General features: G+C 31.2%; 1 protein-coding gene across 5 annotated transcripts; it reads left to right on the plus strand.

The window, feature by feature from the left end:
* Positions 1–800: 800 nt before the first annotated feature.
* LOC114408462 (lysine-specific demethylase JMJ706-like) lies at positions 801–7,308 on the plus strand. Of its 5 annotated transcripts, none has more exons than XM_028371548.1 (11): positions 801–1,272; positions 2,448–2,787; positions 3,372–3,528; positions 3,622–3,841; positions 4,003–4,056; positions 4,135–4,214; positions 4,328–4,605; positions 4,732–5,127; positions 5,467–5,888; positions 5,998–6,282; positions 6,463–7,308. In XM_028371548.1, exons 1-11 carry the CDS (start codon positions 1,270–1,272, stop codon positions 6,805–6,807), a joined length of 2,580 nt encoding a protein of 859 aa, XP_028227349.1. In that variant the 5' UTR covers positions 801–1,269; the 3' UTR covers positions 6,808–7,308. The 5 variants fall into 5 exon arrangements, with proteins under 5 accessions (XP_028227349.1, XP_028227315.1, XP_028227331.1 ...); XM_028371514.1 differs by lacking the exon at positions 801–1,272 and adding an exon at positions 1,286–2,096; XM_028371530.1 differs by lacking the exon at positions 801–1,272 and adding an exon at positions 1,286–2,096 and having other exon boundaries at positions 6,001–6,282.
* The last annotated feature ends 16,045 nt before the right edge of the window (positions 7,309–23,353 follow it).

A 23,353-nucleotide genomic window follows, 5' to 3' on the forward strand; every position in this document is an offset into this window, starting at 1 on the left:
ATCCACGAAACCACACCCTTATCCGCATGCCGCGTGTACCTCCTGCTCACAACAAAGCGCCACGTGTCCGTCACACCCTGTCCCGCCAGGTCACGCATTGCGGTAGTTCACTCACATTACGAAAGTCATCATTTCGCAAAACCCCGTCGTCGCGTTAACGGGACCTAACCGAAGGAGGACAAACCCGTCATTTCGCCTGCCAAGGCTTAACTAACTGGAAGGTAGGTGAGAGTTATCCTGTACAAGTCGGCAGTTGAACTGAAAAAGTACACATGCCCCTGGAGCTTTCTGATTCGATGGTTTTCACGTACTTTGGACGGTTCCAAGTAAACGACGAAGAAAATCAACGGTTCGATGTCAAACTTGTGTACATAATTGAGTCCAGTCTTATCGCACGTGATCATTCCTTCTTCCAGCCTCTTTCTTTTTTTCTTTTTCTCTGACCGCTGCAGGAGGAACCTCATCGATAATACCGTCCTCGTGAATTCACTAAATTACCCCTTTGAGACAAGGTGCTAATCACCGGCTCTTCAATTCTGTACCCGCCAATAAATAAAATCCCACTTAACAGTAACGGTGATTCCGTCAATACACGGAACGGAAGAAACGTTCAATCGCGTTTACACGCCAAACGCGTCTTCGAATATGGACGGCACGTTTTGTTTTCGTTGAACCACCTAATAACAACCACCACCACTTCTCAAAGTTTCTTTAATTTAATTATTTCATTAGTTTTAAATCGAAATGAATAATTAGACCCCTTTTTTTATTCGGTTTTCGGAACTAATAAAGTGATAATTATTTTAGAGTATAAAACTATAAATTATCCCTTCCTTACCCTTTTTCGGTTTTCTAAGCATTCGCTTCCTCTCTTTCCTCATCCACTATTTCTCTCCGTTTTCTGGCCCCACCGGAAAACCTCTTCCGTTCGCCGGAAAACCGCTTTCGTTTTCGGCATTTTTTTCACGTCTCCAGAGGAAGCTGATTTCGGTCTTCTTATTCGCGCGTTTGCATTCTCTCGCTATTTGCCGTGGTAGCTTCTGCGAGGCGTTGGATCTCTCTGTGGTTCGGTTTCAGCGTTGTATTCAGCGTTCCTAGAGAATGTGGCGAGCCTGGTTGTCCTTCGAGGCTCGCTCTTAATCTGAAACATTCAGGATCGTGATTTAGGGTTTGGATTTCGATTTGGTATTGTGATTGCTTTTTTTTTTTTGGCGATTCCTTGTATCACCTTTTTTTGGCGATTCCTACAGGGAGCGACTTCGTAATGAAATGGTAGGTCAACCGTGCTTTGTTCAGAGAAATTATTTGTATCACCTTTTTATTTGGTATTTGATTCGTTAATGCATGAAACTCTCTAGAAAATGTACCTTCGTCTTCTCATCCTTCAGATCTCGGACATTGTTGTAATTTTTAACGATTTTGATGCAATTTCTCTTGTTTTTTTTAGCCCGAATGATGATTTTTTCTAATCACGCCTCATAGTATATTTTTTCCTCTCTTTTTTTGTATTTCATGTTCAGGATTCGGAGTGTGATATACAATAGATGCTCTTGAGGGATGCTTAAGGTGCATTTTGTGAGAGTGGTTGTTTTTTTCTCTGATATGTAAACCATAGTTCTTCTCTGAAGATTATTAAAGGAATAGAAAAAAGAGGAACACGGTTCTTCTCTTTTTCTTTTTTCTCCTGTCCCTGGAATAGTATTTTAGAAGATTTAGTTTAACCGACGATTAATAATTTTCTAGGCCTATATTTTTCTTTCCTTTTGTGTGTTGAATTTTATGTGATTAAAACTGCCTTTTGTTTGATTGGTTTATGCTTAAGGTGGAAATAGTGATGTTGAGAGGAGTAAACTATTCAAAATTCAGCGCATGCATTTGTTGAATATTTCTATAAGATTGTTTTTGTTGACTCTTTTGCTTTGCTTGGTTCTAAATTCGGATAAGTTTTTTGTGCTCTTTTGTTGCCCTTCTTAGCTGTTACTTTTCAGAATGAGGTGGTTTACGTTTGACTCAGTATGTCTTTGTTCATAAAATGTTCCCGACTTTGGTTCCCTCAGAACGAACGACCCATTCATCTAGTTATTGACTCCTCAATGGTACTATACCAAAGAAGTTCGAATTTATTTTGGCCCTGGATTGCTTAGTTTGCTTGAGTTTTAACTTTATTCCTTTCACCCCTTTGAACTACATTCTTTCAAGCTGGATTGAAACCCCTTTGTTTCATTTGAAGAATTACCATGCAATGCTTTGGATGACATGACCTTTTGCACCTTAGTTCAAAGTTCCAGTTATGCTAACATAACAAATGTTTCAGTTTCAGTCTGTTCATTATTGATTATTATCCATCTATTTTCACATTACTGTGACTTAATGCATTTTATTTTATCCTTAGTCCTTACATTTAAATACCTGCTAACCTTAGTGTGAAATGTTTGAAATATCTATAGGTGGAAAGAAGAGTGACTTTATCAAAGGAAGCTAGAAATGGGTTAGAATTTTTGAAGCGTAAAAGGCTTCAGCGTGCAAAATTTGTCACTGCCACCCAGACAAGTGTTGCTAACATGATGAGCAGAAGTGGAAATGCTTTAAGAGCTTCAGCATCATGTGGCCCAAGATTTCATGGTAATGCTAATGTCTTTTCCAAGCGCAAGGTGGATAAGTTTGATACAAATGACCTGGATTGGACTGATAAAATTCTAGAATGTCCTGTGTATTCTCCAACAAAGGAGGAATTTGAGGATCCTTTAATTTATTTGCAAAAGATTGCTCCAGAAGCTTCTAAATATGGTATGGAGTTTTGGTCTGTTGAATATCTTTTTTCTTCTACTGTGTATTCACTTTAATATTTTGCACTGATAATATCGTAATAGTAAACCGTGGCATTGACACACTTACAAGACAACCAGGCTTTCTGGTGCTTGTGTCACTTCTCAAATCCAGCTTGAGTGAGTTGAGAGGGTGTGGATTTGTGTTGTAACAGAAAATCATCAATGATGAGGATATAGTATTCTGCAAACCACCATACCATATGTTAAAAAAGTTGTAGGCTTAAATATTGATTTATAGACGGTCATTGTTTTTGTATTAGTTTAATATAATTTAGTAGTTAAAACTGTCCTTTTTAAAGATTTTCTTGATTAAATTATAGTCTATGAGGATGTACTTTTGGTTTATTAATGAGAGGATTATCATTGATTATTTGGAACTTGAAAGTAAAAGTTGTAGATTCTGCATAATGTAATGAAAATAGCCTCCTTGTATGTTGTATAGATGTAGATTTCTTTCTTTTTTGGGGAAGGGATAGATGAAACCAGTTGAGTGATAGAATAGTGACCTAATTGTTTTCCATTTGAATCTGTGATAAATTCCAGGTATATGCAAGATTATTTCCCCTTTGAGTGCTTCAGTACCTGCTGGGGTTGTTTTAATGAAGGAGAAAGCAGGATTCAAGTTTACAACTAGAGTGCAGCCCCTTCGCCTTGCTGAGTGGGATACTGAAGACAAAGTCACATTTTTTATGAGTGGAAGGTCAGTTTCCCTGTTGTGTATGTTGATATTTGTAGCATGTACTTTTAATCATATCCTTGCCTTATCTGATTAATTCAATTGTAACTTAATCAGAAATTATACATTTCGCGATTTTGAGAAAATGGCAAACAAGGTATTTGCACGAAGATATTGCAGTGCTGGATGTCTTCCTGCCACATATTTGGAAAAAGAGTTTTGGCATGAAATTGGTTGTGGGAAAATGGAAACTGTTGAATATGCATGTGATGTTGATGGCAGTGCCTTTTCATCTTCTCCCACTGACCAGCTTGGGAACAGCAAATGGAACTTGAAGGTGTTAATTTTATTAGTGTCTGTCTTTTTGTTTTGACCGATACTTTGTTTACATATTCTTTTCTTTTTTTATAGAAGAGGAGAATATTTGTGACAAAGATATGCCTTTGCTTTTCCTTTGGTATTATAGTTTATTCAACACTTCCTTCTCTATGATCTCAGAAACTTTCAAGGTTGCCCAAATCGATTTTGCGGCTGTTGGAAACATCAATTCCGGTATGACTATTTCTTATGTTGGTCAATGTCATTTTTGTACTATGCTTTTTACATGACTTATACTGGGTTTTATTTCAGGGAGTAACGGAACCCATGCTATACATTGGAATGCTGTTTAGTATCTTTGCTTGGCATGTGGAGGATCATTATTTGTACAGGTAAATGCTACTGCTTATTTTGGAACAAAATTTATAATAACATTATCGCAATTGAAGACTTCCTTCTTTAGTTTTTCATTTAATGATATTAATATATTAAGTTGTTATGACAGCATTAACTATCATCACTGTGGGGCATCAAAAACATGGTACGGTATTCCAGGTCATGCAGCTTTGGATTTTGAAAGGGTGGTGAGAGAACATGTGTACACTAATGATATTTTGTCAAGTGATGGGGAAGATGGAGCCTTTGATGTTCTCCTGGGGAAAACAACACTATTTCCACCAAATATTTTGTTGGAGCATGAAGTCCCTGTGTACAAGGCTGTTCAAAAGCCAGGGGAGTTTATAATAACGTTCCCTAGGGCATATCACGCTGGCTTCAGTCATGGTTAGATTTTCTCATTTCAATAATTTAGTTCTAGGAATGATATCTCACTTCCTGCTCCCCAACCCAGTCACTACATGCAAAATAAAATAAAAAACTAATCTTCATATCTTGGTTAAAATTTTCTAGGTTTCAATTGTGGAGAAGCAGTGAATTTTGCAATTGGTGATTGGTTTCCTTTAGGAGCTGTTGCTAGCAGAAGATATGCACTTCTTAACAGGGTACCTTTACTGCCCCATGAAGAACTTCTATGCAAAGAAGCAATGCTTCTTCGTACATGCTTGGAACTTGAAGATTCTGACTTTCCTTCTCCAGACTTGTTTTCTCATAATAGTATTAAGATTTCATTTGTTAACTTGATGCGTTTCCAACATCGTGCTCGATGGTTCCTTACGAAATCAAGGGCGGGTATAAGTGTTTCTTTTCATTCCCATGGCACGATTCTCTGTAGCCTCTGCAAACGTGACTGTTACATAGCTTATGTTGGCTGCAACTGTCACAAGCATCATGTATGCCTACGTCATGGTAAGCTATGCTCATTTCTATTTACTAATATGCCATTAATCATTATGACTTACGAGCTCTATATTATATTTGGTTGTCTCATGTTTGTTTCATCCCATGCTTTCCTTAAATGCCCAGTTGTTTGACTTGCGAGCTTTATATTATTTACCTTGCTTGGTAATCACATCAATGGAGTTGCTTCTTCAATATCCTATGGCATTATAATGGGGAAAATATCATCTTGATTCTGGATTAGAAAACAAATTTATGGACATAATGGTTTCTTTACTTGATTCTCTTGCATGCATGTTTGGTGATACAATATTCTCATTTTTAATGTTTTAAATTTTGATAACTCAGATGCTGATTCTCTTGACTTCAACTGTGGGAGCAAACACACACTTTATTTGAGGGAGGATATTATGGATATGGAAGCTGCAGCCAAGATGTTTGAGCAGGAAGATGGGATATTGGATGAGATAAGGAAGCAAACTAAAAGTGACCAGAACATGTATGCATATCCTTTGTCAAATATGTTTCAGGGAGCCGAGGCAAATGGATACACGCCTTATTGTGAGCTAAAACTTGATTCTGTTGCTGAATTTTATGCAACTCCAGAGCACTCAACAAATAATCAAGAATACAGTTCACAATATCAATCTGTCTTTGTACATTGCTCTGAAAATCAAAAACCAGTGGTGTCTGAGGTTTCCTTTTCTTCTGCCACATCCACTCTTTGTTCTCTTTCAGAATCTCTTGAGAGCTTTTCCGCTCCCAAAAATGTGAGTTCTTTGAATATAGTTTTTGAATATCGTCATTTTATATTATTACATTGAGATTTGAACAACTATTATTGATTCTGGAACTAAAGTTGTCTGTTTATTCTTCTAGCAGGCTGAGGAGCATATTAACATCAATGCAACAAGTATTATTGATTTTGAAGAGTTTGCTGAAAGAATATCCAACAGTGCTTGTGAATCTTCATTATCTCCTGCTGTGTATCATGAAAGGTCGGTTAAACCACGGGGTGATCTTCAGAGATTTGATAAAAAACCCGTTGTAAACGAGAGTGATGATTCTGATTCAGAGATATTTAGGGTAAAACGCCCTTCTTCTCTGAAAGCAGAGAGGAGAAATATGAATGATGCTATGTCTTCAAAACATACTGCGCAGCAGGTATTGTCAAATATTTAGTTTAGTTGGTTTCATCGGTCCATCATGTATATATAATGGCTAATCTATCTCTCAGTGTTTCAACTTAAGTTCCCAATATTTACTCTTTCCTAAATCCTAAATTGATTATCAAATTTTGCTCTTTAAATGCATGGACCATGATGCTATTGTAATCTATATTAGCAGGGACTTAAACGACTGAAGAAAATCCTTCCTGAAGGAAAGAGCGGGCAACCAATGGATTTCAGTAGAAGCAATGAATCAAGTTACAAATACGGTCACCCTGTTAACCATAAAGGTCATGCTGAAATTTCGTCTAGGGACAGATTTGCAACGGGTAATGGTATTCCCATTTCTATAAGATGTAAGAAGTTAGGCAACGAGGAAATAAGCATGCAACGAGATCACAACCGGAGAGATAGGTTGCAGCAGACATTTAGGGAACCACCTTCCATGGAGCTTGAGCCAAAGCGCCTTAAAGTCCGAGGCCCTTCATTTTTAGGCTTAGAGAGCAGCAGATCGAATTGATGTTTCAAGTTGGCTCGAAATGACTGTGGAACGCCATCAAGAGTCTGACTTTGCTAACTTCATTTTAGCTTATTGGCTTTCTAACAATACAGTAAATCCAAATGATTGATTGAGGGAGGAAGCAGCGGCAAGATATTAACGTATTAGGGTATGAATTTACATTCTTTGTGCAGGCCTTAACATTTGAGGAATCTGCACGAGTGGTGATCCTCTGGGTTCTCGGGCCGAGGTGTTTTTCCAACTTTGGTTGGTGAACCTGACTTGCAAAGTTAGGACTTAGAAATCGGTTTAGCGACATTTATTTCCATGTAAATTTGTTTTCTTCTTTTCACAAGTCGTTTAGGTCTTCTTAGGAACGTGGGTCTCTCCATTGTTTTCTCATTAAATTCTATCACAGCTGCTTCCCCCTTCTGATGTTAATCCATTCTTTTTGTAGCAATAGGTCCTTTGTACCTAGAACTACTTGAATAAAGTTCAATGAAATTTCTCATTTTCACTCAATGTCTTAGCTCATCCATTATTTGTTGTGCTGATAACATTTGGTGTCAAGGGCAGTTGCTCGTTTGTAACTGTGAAATTGTAATTTGATGATCATCTATTTCATGGACCAAAAGAAAGAAAACATTTAATGAATTTTACTATTCTTTCTCACTTTTAATGAATCATCAGACTTTAGATATTTTATTCACTCTACTTTTACGTAATATTTTTCTAAATAAAATAATGTATAATTTAGGTAGTATTGGGATTGTTGAAGTACAGCTATTTGGAGATAACCATAGAAAAATGGGATCTAATTGAACTCTTTAAAAAATAACACTTTTTAAAATTAAAGAGATCAAAGTAAATCTTTTGAAAATAATATGATAAAATTAAACCTAAAAAAGTAAATTAGATAACTAAAATAGTAATTAAATCTAAAAATTAAAAGGATAAAATAATAAAATTAATATCAATTTATTTTTTCTTTTTTATTTCTTATATTTTTAATATATATTTTTTTAAAAATATCTATAGTAGCAATATCTATTTTTTGGTGGGAACAAAATAAAATTATTACACATAGATACAAATAAAATAAAAAATCTTGTCGAGACAATTGTTCTCACATTCCAATGACTGGATCCCCCGCCACTGCTAGTATTGGTATAATGATGTATAAACATTACTAGTATAATCATGGTATAATGATGTTGAAGTAAAGCTTAGTATTGGGATTGTTTTGATCTGTTTAGGGAAAAGGAGATAGCTTGCATTAAAATCAACCCTAGAAATTGAATTGTTTTTCTTTTCAGCTGGTGAGGAAAGGTTTTGCAACGGCAGAGGACTGGATCTCTAGCCCACTGATAAGAATTAAAAAGGGTTCAGCGCAGTGGATAGGCTACTAATAGTATAGACAATGTTTATACATTTTTGTTTTACAAAGCAAAATTATGGAGTTTGGTTGGAGGTCTCAACTTAGCAATAACAAATCAGCTTCTACTTGAAATGGACTTACTGTCATCTCTGTTCCCCGTAGTATGACTCCAGGAGGGTGCCTATGCTATTTGCTTTTCCTATAAAGGTTTTGTAGAGAAGAGAAAAAATATTTAACACCTTTTTTTCTTCCTGATATTAGATAACTCTTTTAGTGATAACTATAGATTAATTTTAGTAATTTAGAAAATGCCTTATATCCGAATGGAAATACTGTTTTGGATCCCTCTTTAAAAAAATTGACCCCATTATCATATATTAAGCCAATGTGTTGACCTAACAAGTCAATATCAATATTTGATTCTGAGGTTATGTTGAGAGAATTTTGTAATAGAGCTCAATCTTCAATATAGTTATAAAATACTGTATCATACCCAAGTGTTTGTTAAAGACACAAATTTTTATGAGGATTAACTCTAGAGATATTTCTCACGTCTCATCATGCAAGAAACACAATGATAACTTATAAAAAATAACATAAATAGGCCATGATTAAAGGCCATAAATATTAGTATACTCTCTCTAATTGGGACACACTTTGACTCTTTTCCTACAAATATTAATCTGAGCATATGAATCTTTGTAAATATGCCACCAGAGTTGAACTTTTGTGAACTAAAAACAATATATTTTTTCATTTATGAAGTGAGTTGAACAAATATGATGAAATCATTGTGACTTATTTGATTAAAAAAAGTGATTTTCTATTGTTTTCCTCAATTATAACTGTGATGTCGAGATTTGCAAAAGTGTGCTTCATTTTTTATGTTATTTCTCTCTTTCAAAATTTATTTAAAGATAGTGAAATAAACAAAACAATGTTTTTAACATTTCTGTAACAAAATTATGAAAGGCAGTATTAAATAAAATTAATATAATATTTTCATAATTATTAACAAAATTATATTAACTCAAAATTTAAAATACCTAATATTACTCATTTTCGTTTTTCCCCCAACATTTACATTAGTCGCTCGCGGATTAGGAAGTGAAGAAGACTTTATTTCTACCTGGTTTCAATATGGGATGGTTCTATGTAGCGATTCTCGCAATTGTTAGGGTGAGTTTGTTTTACTTAAAAAGAAAAAAAAATTAAACTGGACATTTTTTTAATATTTACTTTTATTTCTCTATTTGCATTAGAGTTGCTCTCAGAATACATCATATGCATCCTCTGATTTTTTAAATTGCGGTCTTTGACTTGAGCCGGAAGTACATTTTCCTTTAGAATTGTAAAAAAAAAAAAATAATGAATTTCGGAAAGAGCTTTCCAAAAGTATGATTTTATACTTCCGGAACACCTTTCTGAAAGTAAAAATATATAATTCTGAAAAGACCTTTTCAGAAAGTGTAAAAACAAATAGTATATTCCAGAAAAACCTTTCCAAAATAGGGTCAAGTTTAATAACTCGCTTTCATTTGTGTTTTTTTTTCTCTTCATAAGGATCATTGGAGATGGTGTTGGGTTGTTGTGGCAGTAGTGTTTAGGTTGATGATGGTATTAGGTGGAGGCGGGACTTGTTTGGGAGAGGCAGGGGTATTTGTGTCCGTTCTGGTCTTTTAGGATGTGCATGAAACAAAAAAGGAGGAGCAGGAAGTAAAAGTCTAACATGTAGAGCTAGCCTGGCTGCAGAACTAATATCAACAAAAAGGTCGTACTAATATGTTTTGGGTGTTGCTAGGTGCACCCAGCATTTTTTAAAAATACCAAAACTGCTCCTATCCTTTTTTTTGCATTTGTTATGGGTGTATGTGAGAGTGTTCTGTAAATCATACGGATCAAGTTGATCCGTAAGATTGATACGGATCAACTTGATCCGTAAGCCTTTTACAGAACAATACGGATCAACTTGATTCATAAAAGTCTTACGGATCAACTTGATCCGTAAAAATCTTACGGATCAAGTTGATCCGTAAGGCTTCTACGAATCAACTTGATCCGTAAAAAGCTTATGGATCAACTTGATCCTTAAGGCTTTTACGGATCAACTTAAATGACTTACGGATCAAGAATATTTTTATCATTTCACCTTAAGTGCTGGGTGCACCAGCAATAATTCTGGGTGCACCTAGCAACACCCATATGTTTTTGGACCATTACAAAAGAACTAGTTTACATTTCAATAAAGAGAAACTGGGCTCCTCTACAAAGGTTGAAGCCTTGAACTCATGACGGCCCAAAACGGAATAATCAAACATCAACATTGTTATTTGTTCCCCCTTTCTACTTTCTCTCTTTTTGGGGTCGATTCAATTTAGGTTTGTTATCCTATAGATTTTTGCATTTCTTCACTCATTTAATAATTTTGATCAGATTGAACTGTGAAGCCAGCCAGGAAGCATCTATTCATCATAAAGGATAAAGGGAAAATATCTTTGAAAGACCTCAACTTTATTGTGATAACTTACTCTGTAAATTTGAATTTAAATTTTTTAATTTAATAGTTTATATGAATTGAAAAAATAGGATATTTATATATTGTGTCTTTCCATATCATACATTTTTTTGGCTTTCCATAATTTTTATTGATAAAAATATTTTGATAAAGTTGATATTCTTAAAGTATCTCCATCCCAATATATCTCCCGTATCTCTCTTACATTTTATATGTCTTCAATGATTTTTATGATTACACATCACTCATTTTTACATTTTAGTATTTAAGTAACTCTTATCTCTAACCCACAACTTAGAAAATTTTACTAAACTAAGAAGAATCTAGTGTTTGCACCATGAAAAAAAAATAAAAAGGGAGTGATAAGTAAAAGAGAGGTGATTGAGAAAGAAAAACAAAGTAAAAAAAGTGGGCTCACAATGGAAGTGATACCTAGTGTTGGGAACACACTTTTTCAAACACATTCTTTTAATTGGTTAAAATTTATTAAAAATTATAAAATTAGGAAAAATCATTAATTATAATGTGAGATTCACAATTGTTATTTTTAATGAATTTTAACCAATTAGAGGATATGTATGTTTAAAAGAATATAAAAAAAAGTATGATTCTAACATTTTTGAAAGAGAAGAGTCATTGGATGGTTCTTATATGATAATAAATGGGTCTCACAAATGCACATCATTATATTTCATAATGTTCTTTTTCTTTGTCAGCATAATATTATTAAACTTTACTTGAGTAAAAACAATAGAGTTTGGTGAATTCAGATGTTATTTCTTATATTTTTTTTTTGCGAGACATTATTATGATCCATGGTGAGGCTAGTTGATAGTGATTGAAACTTGATAGATTTTTTTTATTCAAGGAGAAAATACAAGAAAGATCAATCAAGACTCCCAAAGAAGAAGGGATTCCACTTGGGGAGAGAAAGAAAATGTTTGACAAATGCCCAATATGATATCATACACCAAGAGAAAGAGAAAAGAGAGAAAAATATAGGTATGATAGGAATTTATCATGTGATAGAAAGATATAGATAGAACAAAAATAAAAAGTGTTGGCGAAATATTTAAAATAAATGGTGATTTGTGTATCATTACTCAAGAGAAAAAATATCCAAAATTAACAAAGATTGAGATTGCACCACCCCAACTCTAGGCAAGAAATGAGCACACTCATTGGCTTAAAAATGATCCATATTTGAGTTATTTGTGAGTTTTATAAAAGTGAAAAATTTTAAATTTTTGGATTAGTGGAGTGTTAATTTTTTTTCCCATAAAATTTAACAAGAAACTGATGTGAATTTTCAATTCGTTGAGTGAAATAAATATATGAGAAAATTTAGGATTTGAAAGTATCTAAGTAAAAAATTAATGTGAGAAAACTTTTTTTTGCTTAAACCACAAGTATCTTTCGTTCAATTAGATATGATCACCATGGATAACAAAGTCTTTCTTCTAATTATTTAATGAAACTATTTATTTAAGGCTTAAACTCAAGATTTTTGAAACTTGAACAATCACATGCTAGTTGAAACTTTGAAAGACTATATGACTAAAAAAATGAGAAAATTTAAAATATGTGACCCAAAATAAGAGATTTGGTTATGTAAAATACTTTAATATTTGTTAAATTTATATAAATGTTGATGTATGTTTATGTGATGAAAGAAAGAAAGTTTCAACATATACGTGACACATGTTTATTATTGATTAGTTAATTCATAAAAGGCACCGGTGTCCATTAAAATATAAAGGCACGGTAGAATTTATCATTAAGTAAAATTAATAATGGTTACGCATAAACAAAGCCTCTGTATCGATGCTTAACCAAGATCCCTGTGCTTGGCAAGCATACATTTCTAAAGAAGAATTTTTATTTAGCATCGATGTTTGATAAACAAAATCGGTTGAAGCACCTCCATTGAAGGTTGCTAATAATAAAAGAACAATTCATTAACTATTTTTCATAATAAAAGAAAATCCCCAGGGTATTCAAACTGATATGTGCATTGGGCCATTGGGGTGTATTAACCTGTAAGCGCAGCTAATAAAGATAATGATCTCCTTTTAACATTTTTTTCAATGATAATATTGGTATAGAATATTCATTAGCTTTATTTATATCTATTGGTTTTGTTTATAATTAATCTTTCTAATAGAGAATCTGATTGATCATCTTTAATGAAATATTTTCTTCCATCCACATGCTTAAGAGAATCAAGTATAATATCTCTCCAATCAACAACTTATTGTTCAATATTATTCTTCTAAAGGCATAAATAATGTGCAGGAAGATATTGTTATGGAGAATCACATGAGCTTAATCCCATATAATATATTCTCTTCAGTTGTCTTTAAGTACCCAATAAATGATCTTCACCTCATAATGCTCCTTCCTCTATTTTGCTTTTGAATATTCTGATTAACACACGCCTATTACATCTTATTGTAATGGATGCCAGTAACCCTGTGCATATTTAAAAATCGGATCGATGAATTGAATCATTGAAGGAAGATGTCAAAGATTTGAGATTCAGTGCAAGGTCAAACCAGCATTTGCATTATATACACTATTTTTTTTCTTTATTTAAATATAATATATGCTTAATATATATAAAGTTAAAAAAACATATAAAGAGTGTCTTATGGTAAGAAGTGAGAGGATTAAATGATAACTCTTGGATTAAATGTAACTTGTTATTTTAATCAAAATATTATCATTTAATCTTACCTCACAATGAGATACTTCTTCCACATGAAATATGTCTCTAGAAAAGCTTAATATCTCAAACACAATGCAGTAGCTATATATATACTTCTACTGTTCCACAACGTGAAAAAACTTAGAAGAGGAAATTAAAGCAATGCCATTTTTGTTAGAAAACTATGGAGTAATTTTTTAATGCCATTTTTTGTTATAAAATCTGGTGTAAATATTTTTGGGGGGTCCATGCTCTGGTGCAATCTTTGAAATGAGTGAATAATTTGTTAGAATTAATGTCTCATGTGAGAAACATGTGACTTATGTAAGGACTAATAAGTAAATGATTAACGATTAAGGACTAAATTGTAATTGAGCTTAATAGGAGAAATTTCTAGAGTTAACGGCTTTTTAATGTGACTAGTGGTTATAAAAGGGACTTAATACCCATTAACTTGAAAAGAAAGACCTAAGTGAAATCTCTCATCTTTCAAGAAAATCAAAGTGCACCGGAGAAAAATTTTTATGAAGAAAGATACAAATCTTCCTATGAAAAAAGATACACATCATTATTTATTGTTTATTAATTGTTGTTGTTTCCTATCATTTATAATATAAGAAAATCCCTTAAGAATTTTTAAATAACTTTGTGACATTGTCTTGCAAGTTGCAGTAGATTCGTACAGCTACAACAACATATCTTTTATAGAACTCATATAAGGGATTCATGATCAAAACTACTGCCTTATTTCAAAATTTGAGTATTGCAAACATGATTTAGTGTGTCGTACACGCACAACACAAGGAAAAAAGTTCGAGCATAACAACTTCGTTTCTTATATCGTGTTAATTTTGAAAATTCAGGAATTCCAAAATGAAGAAACTTTGAAAACGTGTTAGTGATCAATAATCATATAGTACTCGTTTATTAATGAAGTTTTAATTGAAGTGATGATTATCATGGCTTCTAAGTAATGGACTTTTAGTCATACATTTTATTGGATATCATTGAAATACTCAAAACTAATTCTGCTTCTGATAATCAATCATGCATTATCATTTCATTAAATTTTATTCCTGTCCCTTTCAAACAAGCAATCCAACATTACTTAAATTTTTTTAAAATTAAAGAACATTTGCAATAAACTTTTTATCACCTCTTTATTTGGATTATTGTTACTTATTAGCCTCTCACATTTCTCTGATCATCTCTTATTGTTTTTTTATTTTATATTGTGGACTTAAAATTCTCATTCAAAAAGAAAAAAGAAAATCCTTGATTTCCTTCACATTAGTTGTCAAACCATTATCCACAATAATTATAATGGTAAATGAGCATTTCAACAGTACAAACACTCGATTAATACTTCTATATCACTACAGTTATCCAATCCAGCAAGAACTGTTGTTGTTAAGGACTTCTTTCTCACAAATGGAAATGGAATGTATACAACGAGGAATGATTTCATCATTTTATTCTGGAACTGTATTAGCTTGATACATCTCAATCACACTTTTAGCTTCATTTTCTTCGATTCTTTTTACACAACTCACCTTATACGGAAAAAGGTTTCACTCAACCCTATAATGTACTCTACCTTTTAATTCATTTTCCTTTAATTTCCTTCTCATGCAGCCTTCTTTGGACCTCTCCAGAGCCACCGGTAATTGGTTTGTTCTACCCTTTTGCTACATTTTTTGGTTTCTCTTATAATAGAACAAAATAATGATAATATAAAAAAATAGGATTAGTATTAATTTTAAGTAATGTATTTTCAGTGCATGGCATAATAGGAGTTTTCCATTTAAATGTGGGATGCTTGGGACATCTAGGTATATCTAACCTCCCCAAGTTGCAATTAATCCAACCATAACATTATATATTGTTATCTGTCCATCCAAACAAACAAATGTTTAGTCCAATCAAGAGGGAACCTTGATGCTTGTGTAGCTTGACTTCCATGACAAATCCACCAATTTTCAGTTTGATTGAATAGCTAAAGAAACTTTTGTAGGGCCATCATCTCGTTCCCACAATTATGTATACCTTTTCCTAAAGAGAATAAAAAAACTTTGTACCCCATTGTCCATTCGAACCCATGACCAACAAGTCACCAAGGCACAACTTTACCGCTGCACCAGGGCTCGCCCTAAAAAATAAATGTGTGAATTTATAGAAAGTGAAGTGAACCAAGGAAAAATGTAAGATTAAGACAGGGAACAAAGCCAAAATTTATGTTAATGGGTTCTTGTCAAAATCTTGCATATTATCTTTCAGTCCGTAGTCTAACTAGATATGTGGGGAACCTTATCATCCATTGCTCCTCTTTGTCAGAAAACATGCATTCAAAATGTTCCAACTTTACTTTGTTTAATTTTTTTTTCTTTCTTGTGGAGTATTAGGAAAGAAACGGGGATATATCCTATATGCCTATGTGCTTATAGCTAGGACGCAAATGGAAAAAGAACCATTTACTGCTTTTGAAGTCTTTAATGTGTGGGGTTCAACCCAAGAAAATTCTAATTGATGGGTTGTGGTATGTTTCCAAGGCATAATCTATTTTTCCATTTTATTGAAAAGCCACACCCGAAATGATTTCATTATACTATGGAAAGAATATTGTTGAAGTCACCCATTAGAATTAGATGTACCATACAATATTATATCCCTTCAATTTACTATATAAAAGAAAAGGATATATATGATTCAGATTTTATCCTATGTGTTGCCCAATTAGTATTCTCATATGCTATGCTCAAAATAAAAATAAAAAATCTTCTCTGAGTGCTGCGTGGAAGAATCACACGGGCAATGTGAATGAATGGTTGGTTTCAATATATTCTCAACAATATATACTACCTGCATGTAAAACCCTTTTCTTTTCAGAGTCACAAATCACTAAACAAAACAAAATGCATCTCCACTAATTAGTTGATAAGTAGGAGATTCATAATTCATGTAATTAATAAATGGTCGTTTTAATTTGTGACAAGTATCCCACTAATTAAGTGCAAGGAATGAAAATATAAAAAGGGAAAAGTAGAGATATGGGAGAGACAATTTTTCTACCTGTGATATCCTAACTCCCTTAAAGATTCCTTTATCACCTATAATGAGAATCACAACTGTTACAATCATGTCGACTAAAGATCGAGATATAAACCGCGTAGGGTCTTCCTTCAACAAATCATTTCTTATCATTATATTCCCTTTTGATTTCTATAATTTCACCCTTTAAGGCTTTAACAGAACAAAAAGAAATTTTCATGATGCTCATTAATTAGGTGGTAGACAGGGAAAAGGAAAACCAAAGAAAAACAAACATGCTTTAAGCAAGGGACGTTTAATCTTAACTCAAAAGCACTTTCCAAATTTTCAATCAATCTAAAGCACAGTACTTTGCAGTATGCATAGAAATCAATGCTTTGGTTTTTAGGGAAATTAGGTGGATTATATATACTCTGCTGCAAAAGGACCCCTACAAATTAACACTGTTAATTTTGTTCCTTCATGCTTTTTGTTTCACACGAGTGAAAATAAAAGAAAAAAGTTTGGTGGGGAGGAAAAATATGATTACATATTCTTTTTTTTCATTTGATTATAGAGAAAAATAATTGTGAAGCTCAAATAGTTTTTTCCTACTCCCATGAGAAAAAAATGTAAGAGAAAGATTTTCTTAACATAATAACTTTAATCATTTACCTTAATTTACACACACAGTTTTTTTACCTTACTTATTGTTATATTAAAAATATATAAAATTTATTTAATATAATTATATCCCTTATCTACTCATTTCTAATCACATCAAAATATAATATTGATATTTGTAATTTTCTTTTGGTTAAATAATAAAGATTTTTTCTTTTTTATTTTCTGTCTGCATTCAACAATGCATATCACTGTATGGCATGGGGATTTGGAGTAAAATTATCACAGACCGTGCCCATGCCAATGCTAATTGATTGACATTGACATCCTCACTTGAGTTTGTTTATATTGTTCACTTTTGTGTGGTTCAAATATTGCTACGCAATGTGTTTGACTTTTTCGACCCAATTTTGTATATATAGAGCAAAACATTTCTCGTTTCTATAAAAATATGACACATATAATCTCTCGTGTCGGTAAGAGCAATAATGAAAACTCGAATCCCTTCAAATAATCAAACCACGTGCCCCAAATTTCAGTGTTTTTGCCCTCACATAAGCAGGGATTCTCAGATTTTTTACTTCTGGTAAATACTATTCAACAGGGATATATGAGAGCTCAATTCAATTATTACATGGGCTTTGCTTCACAAGAAATTTTTGATTAAATGAGCTCATCTAGTACAATTGCACATTTGATAGATAGATTAGTGTGTCTAATTCTATTTTTGTTTTCTTGTTTTAAAGATTGTACAATAAAATTGTTTTAGAGAACTAAATAGCAAAATACTACTTGTTAGGAAAATTTCTTTGAAAACTGTTTTGAAACCAACGTGTTACTGTTCGTTCATTGTTTGGCTCTGTTTGAATTACTCATTGCAATTCTTGTCTCCAAATTATGCTATTATGTTGGTTTTGTTAGTGAAAGCCAAAGCACACTGACATCATGGTAGAACTCAACAATGGCAAGAATGTGACATGGCTTTCGCTCTAAAAATAGATATATAGAATAAAATAGCAATGTGTGATCGTGATGATATGACTAATTAATTGAGCACAATAGTTGCTAGCTGTCATGGACGTTGGGGATGTATGTTTTCTTTCTACGTACACTGAATTGAGTGAGTTTTGAACGTCTCTGTTGATTAGGATTTACTGAAAAGGAATTGTTCACTGTAGCCATTGCTTTATATTGGGCACCCATTAGAACACCTTCAACAACATAAATTGCTAATCCTTGTCAAGACAACACTTGGATTAATGCTAAAGTAATGTGGAGACATAACAAGAGGCTAGTCGGCAAAGAGAATGAGACATTACTGATAAACTAATGTGGTTAATACAAACCAAACACTCTATACTACTACATTCCATCTCTTAATTAGTTTATTTTTCTGCATTACTGGGCAATTCCATGATCATTGACAATCTTAAAACATGCACAGAGAATGGCAGCGATGGGTATATGCCACTCAAATTTAGGTAATATGACTGTAACTCTGGTGCTTAATTCTATAGTGGACAGGAGTGGCAATTTAGTCTGGGGAAAATATTAGCTGAACATGTCTAGAAATTTATTTATTTTGTTCATTCTCACATTGGAGTGCAAGTATATAAGAATAAAAAATCTAACATTGAATATAGATAGATATGTTGAACAATTTATAACCAACATATTTTTGGATAGGATATATAAGGGACAAATAAGATTTCAGGTTAAATATGGTGTTATATTTATCAAATACATTTCTATGCTTTACTAACTTTGAGGGTATAGCACAACATTGAATTTGATATATGGTGTTATATTTATCAAATTTACTTTTATACTTTACTAACTTTGAGGGTACAACACAACATTGAATTTGACATATGGTGTTATATTTATCAAATTCATTTCTATACTTGACTAACTTTGAGGGTATAGCACAGCATTGAATTTGATATCAATGAGTATTGGTGGCAAAATGGGTTGTGTGTAGCTTGGGCCGTTCCTTTTAATTTCAACCCTAAACTTATATAAATTTTTTTAAAAAGTAAAATTTAAATAACAAATAGACTTAGTTGTAAATTTTATCATCCAACTTTCATAATTTTATAAATTTTACTACTCAACTTTTTTTTCTGCAAATTTTATCACTTCACTTTTCATTTTTTGCTCATTTTACCATTTTTAACATGTCACTAAAAAAATGTTAAAGAAAAAACAAAACAACCTTGTTTTTTTATCAATGTAATAGTAAAATGCAAAAAAAAAATTGAAAAATGAGTGTAAAATTTTTAAAATGATAAAAGTTAATAATAAAATTCATGAAAAAAAATTAGGTGATAAATTTCATGAAATGCTAAAAATTGGATAATAAAATTTGTGAAAATAAAATTAAGTGATAAAATTTATAAAATCATCAAAATTGGGCAATAAAATTCACAAATAAGCCTAATAAATAATATCAAGACCAAATTGGTCATGATATTTTTTAACCTACATTTTATAGGCCCAAACGGGTTCATTGGCTTGGGCTAAATTGGTCTAATTTTTTTTTTTACCTAAAACTCAAGAAAGTCAAATCCAACCTTTTGGATTTTGCTATCTACACTACCTTTTTTTTTTAATTTTTATTATCATAAGTACTCTTTATATCAAAGCTTCTTTTTATATTAATAATGTGCAAATCCTATTTTTTATACCTCATCTCCATTGTTCTCTAAGCCCTTCTTATCTATTTTTTTCCCTTTTTTCCTTCTTTGTTTATTAAAAGTACTAGAATTTTACTTCAACTTTGTTTCATTAGTGACTTCAATGTATTTATAAAAATAAAATAAATTAATATAATTTTTTAATCACATAACTATATTATTTTTATTTTTCGGGCCCCATTCGAACTGTGGACCCTGAATCGTCATCCCTTTAGCCTAGGCACAGAGCTAGTCCTGATTCCACGACCAATATTAAAAATAATTCTTAATTTCAAATTTAATTTGACTTAACTATCAGCTAAAAAAAAACTTTCTTAACCATATGAAATCACTTTCATTTTATCTTTATTTGTATGTTTGATTTTCTTAACTATTTATCTTTTTCAATCTATCATTTTTATCTTTATTTCTAAATTAAATTTTAATATTTTTTAAAATAAATTATAGAAAGAGTTAAAAATAATCTTATATCATAATTTATTATAAATCCAAAATACCATTTATCTGTTCAAAATCATTTATTCATTGTGAAATTTAGTTACATGTGCTAAAATACTAGTTTATTATAAATATACAAGTTATATTTTAGATATATATGGAAAAATTTTAATTGTAATATAAGATTTTTTTAATTAATTATATTTTCTTTTGAAAAGGCTCAATAGACTTATAAATATAAAGGGACAATGGTATGATACAGTTGAGAGAACTTTTTTAACATTTACAAAAGTAGTGTGTGATGTACATCCAAAAGGAGAAAAGGAAAATAAGACTGCGAATGTCTAATTGAGAGAGTATGGAGAATGAGAATATCACTTTTCAAATTGTGTATTTTAATTTATTCATAATATAAGAGTAGTTAAGTAGAGATTACAATAGTTAGAATTTTTGTAGGTTCCCCTTCCTACATTTTAATAATACCTTAACTTAAACTCACTTAACTAAATAGTAATTTTAGTATTTATATTGTTACTTTTTGGGTACTAATGGATGGCATTGGGGATGGGGGGTAGGGTGGTATCCTAATATCACTCACTTTGCTGAATAAAAATCCGCCTTGTGCTTTTCTCGTACGTGCATAGATATATTCATTAAGCAAATATCCACAAATTTTGGATATCTATATGTATTTATGGATACTTGCTAAAAATACAAGGAAAAAAAAAGTAATTATATATACTCATCAACAATTCATTCAAAATATATCGATTGATCAACACAAGCAATGAAGTATGAAATAATCATATTAATAAATAATTTATTCAAGATACATGAAATCTATTAACACACTTATCAATATGCGTCAATGTAGAAGCTAAATTTAAAAGCTAAAATACTTGAATCCAACACGACTAAAAAAGGTCAATAAGATTAAAAAAAATGTAAGTAAACTTCTTTGTATATATGTAAGGCCACATTAATAAGTACTTATGCTGATTTTTCTTTTAAAAAAGTACTTATTGGCACAAGTGCCCGCCTAATTATTAAACGGGTAGAGAAGAATTCATTAAAATATCCTGTGAATATCTACTAGCTAGCTAATGTGGAAATAATCGTTTAATTTACAAAATATTTGTTAGTGTAACTATAATCAAGTTTCCAATAATGAATTATTACTAGACAAAGCGTTCTTATTATTTTTCTGAGTAAATATATTTTAATAAAATATGACAAAACATAACTTTAAATTTGACTCTTTACTATAGACTTATTAGTTTGTAACAAGATAGAATGTTTGTTGGGGGGATTTTAAATTTAAAATTCAAAAATGTGTATTCTTTCTGAATGATTTAATAAAAAAAACATAAATATATTAACACACGTTGTGTGCACTGGCATAATAATAGTTAAAAGAATTAGGAGAAAAAAAAAGCTTTAGGATAGCCAAACAGATAAAAAGTTAGTTCATAGTGTTCTTTAATTTGGGTCCTATAGCATCATTATATACCTTTAGGTTCTTTTAGATTATTGAGCGATGCATGTGAGTGTGCGTAATGACATATCAAGAATTTGTGAATCTTTTAATTTAGTATTGATTTAATATATATCAAATTCGATCATTCAAAAAGAATATGTGATCTATTTTTTTTTCTCAAAAATGACAAATTAGTTGAGATATTTTTATACTTACATCACTTAATAATTTTATATAAAATTGATTAATTAGTCCAATCATTAAATTATATAATACAGTATAATTTAAGTGGTTACTAATAATATATATCAAATTTTACATAAATTAGATATTTATTGTTATACTATATATCCATCTATAAACATCTGTTTATATTTTAAATTACATATGTCAAAATAATGTAATGCAATAATGTGGCAATTAGTTTTTGATTTATATAATTTTTATAAACTTGATATATTTTACAGAAACTTTTAATCCAATAGTTATATTGATTAATATTTCATATTTTAAAGAAAGTTATGAAGCAGCGTAAGTATAAATTTATATCAATATACTTATATTTTAAATATATGTTATCTAACAATATACTTATATTTTAAATGTTAGCATATCGTATCCATCAAAATAAAATATTGCAATGAAGTAGTTGGTGGTGCCTTTAGGGACCATTCTGGTTCTGTGATTTTTAGTTATGCGTCTCATATTGATTCCTGTTTAATTACCTTGGCTGAGCTTTGGACAATTTTTACTGGTATTGAAATTGCTTGGAGTAGGAGATTCAGAGTTTTCACAGTAAAATCTAATTCTCAAGTGGTGATAATTTTGTTAATTTATATCTGTCTTGAATTGCATGTGGCTTTTGATATGGTTTAACAGATTCTTCATTTCACTCAAATTGGAGAGTTATCAATGGTCTCATACTTTGTGAGAAACAAATCAAGTTGCAGACTTATTGATGAATTATGGTCGAAATCCTTAGATGGTTGTGAGGGATCTTTTCTTTTATTTATTCTTTTGTTTCTCTGGCTGAATTAACATATATTTTTGCTATTGTTTTTAATTGTAGCTTTTAATTAGCTTTCTGTAGCCCTTGTGATTCAACAAAAAAAAAAAAAATTGATTTGTACAACATTTGAGGAAATTAGACGGACACCTCCTAATATTTTGTGAGATTGCATAAAATCTTCCTATTTTTTTTAACATTTACACACTAATCCTCTTAATTATTTCAATAACATTACATTGTGACTCGCTATAAGAGAGATTGCTATAAACGTTAAAAGAGATTAATAATTATTTTTATATTCTAATAAAGAAAGTTATTAATCTATCAAAAAAAATATATAAAAGTTATTAAATAACCTCTTATAACAGTATAAAATAGATTCTTAAGTGTAATTTTTAATTTTACTATTTTGCTCGATGTGTAATTTTAGTCCTTTCATTTTAAAATAAAATCATTTGATCCCATTGCTTAAAATAAATTCACGATTTTAGTCCTCATGTTTCAAAATAAAGATATTTTGTTCTTATATTTTAAAAAATTTACAAATTTGATTTTTATATTTTTAAAAAATATTAATAATCTTATGTATGTCTTATTCTTATATTATAATTAATTAAATTATTTTTTATGATACTGTTAGGTTTATGATTTAATTATATTAAAATAAAAGAAATAAAATGTAGATAAATTTAAAAT

Source organism: Glycine soja, chromosome 1 (genome assembly GCF_004193775.1).
Source record: "Glycine soja cultivar W05 chromosome 1, ASM419377v2, whole genome shotgun sequence".
Classification (NCBI taxonomy): Eukaryota; Viridiplantae; Streptophyta; class Magnoliopsida; order Fabales; family Fabaceae; genus Glycine; species Glycine soja.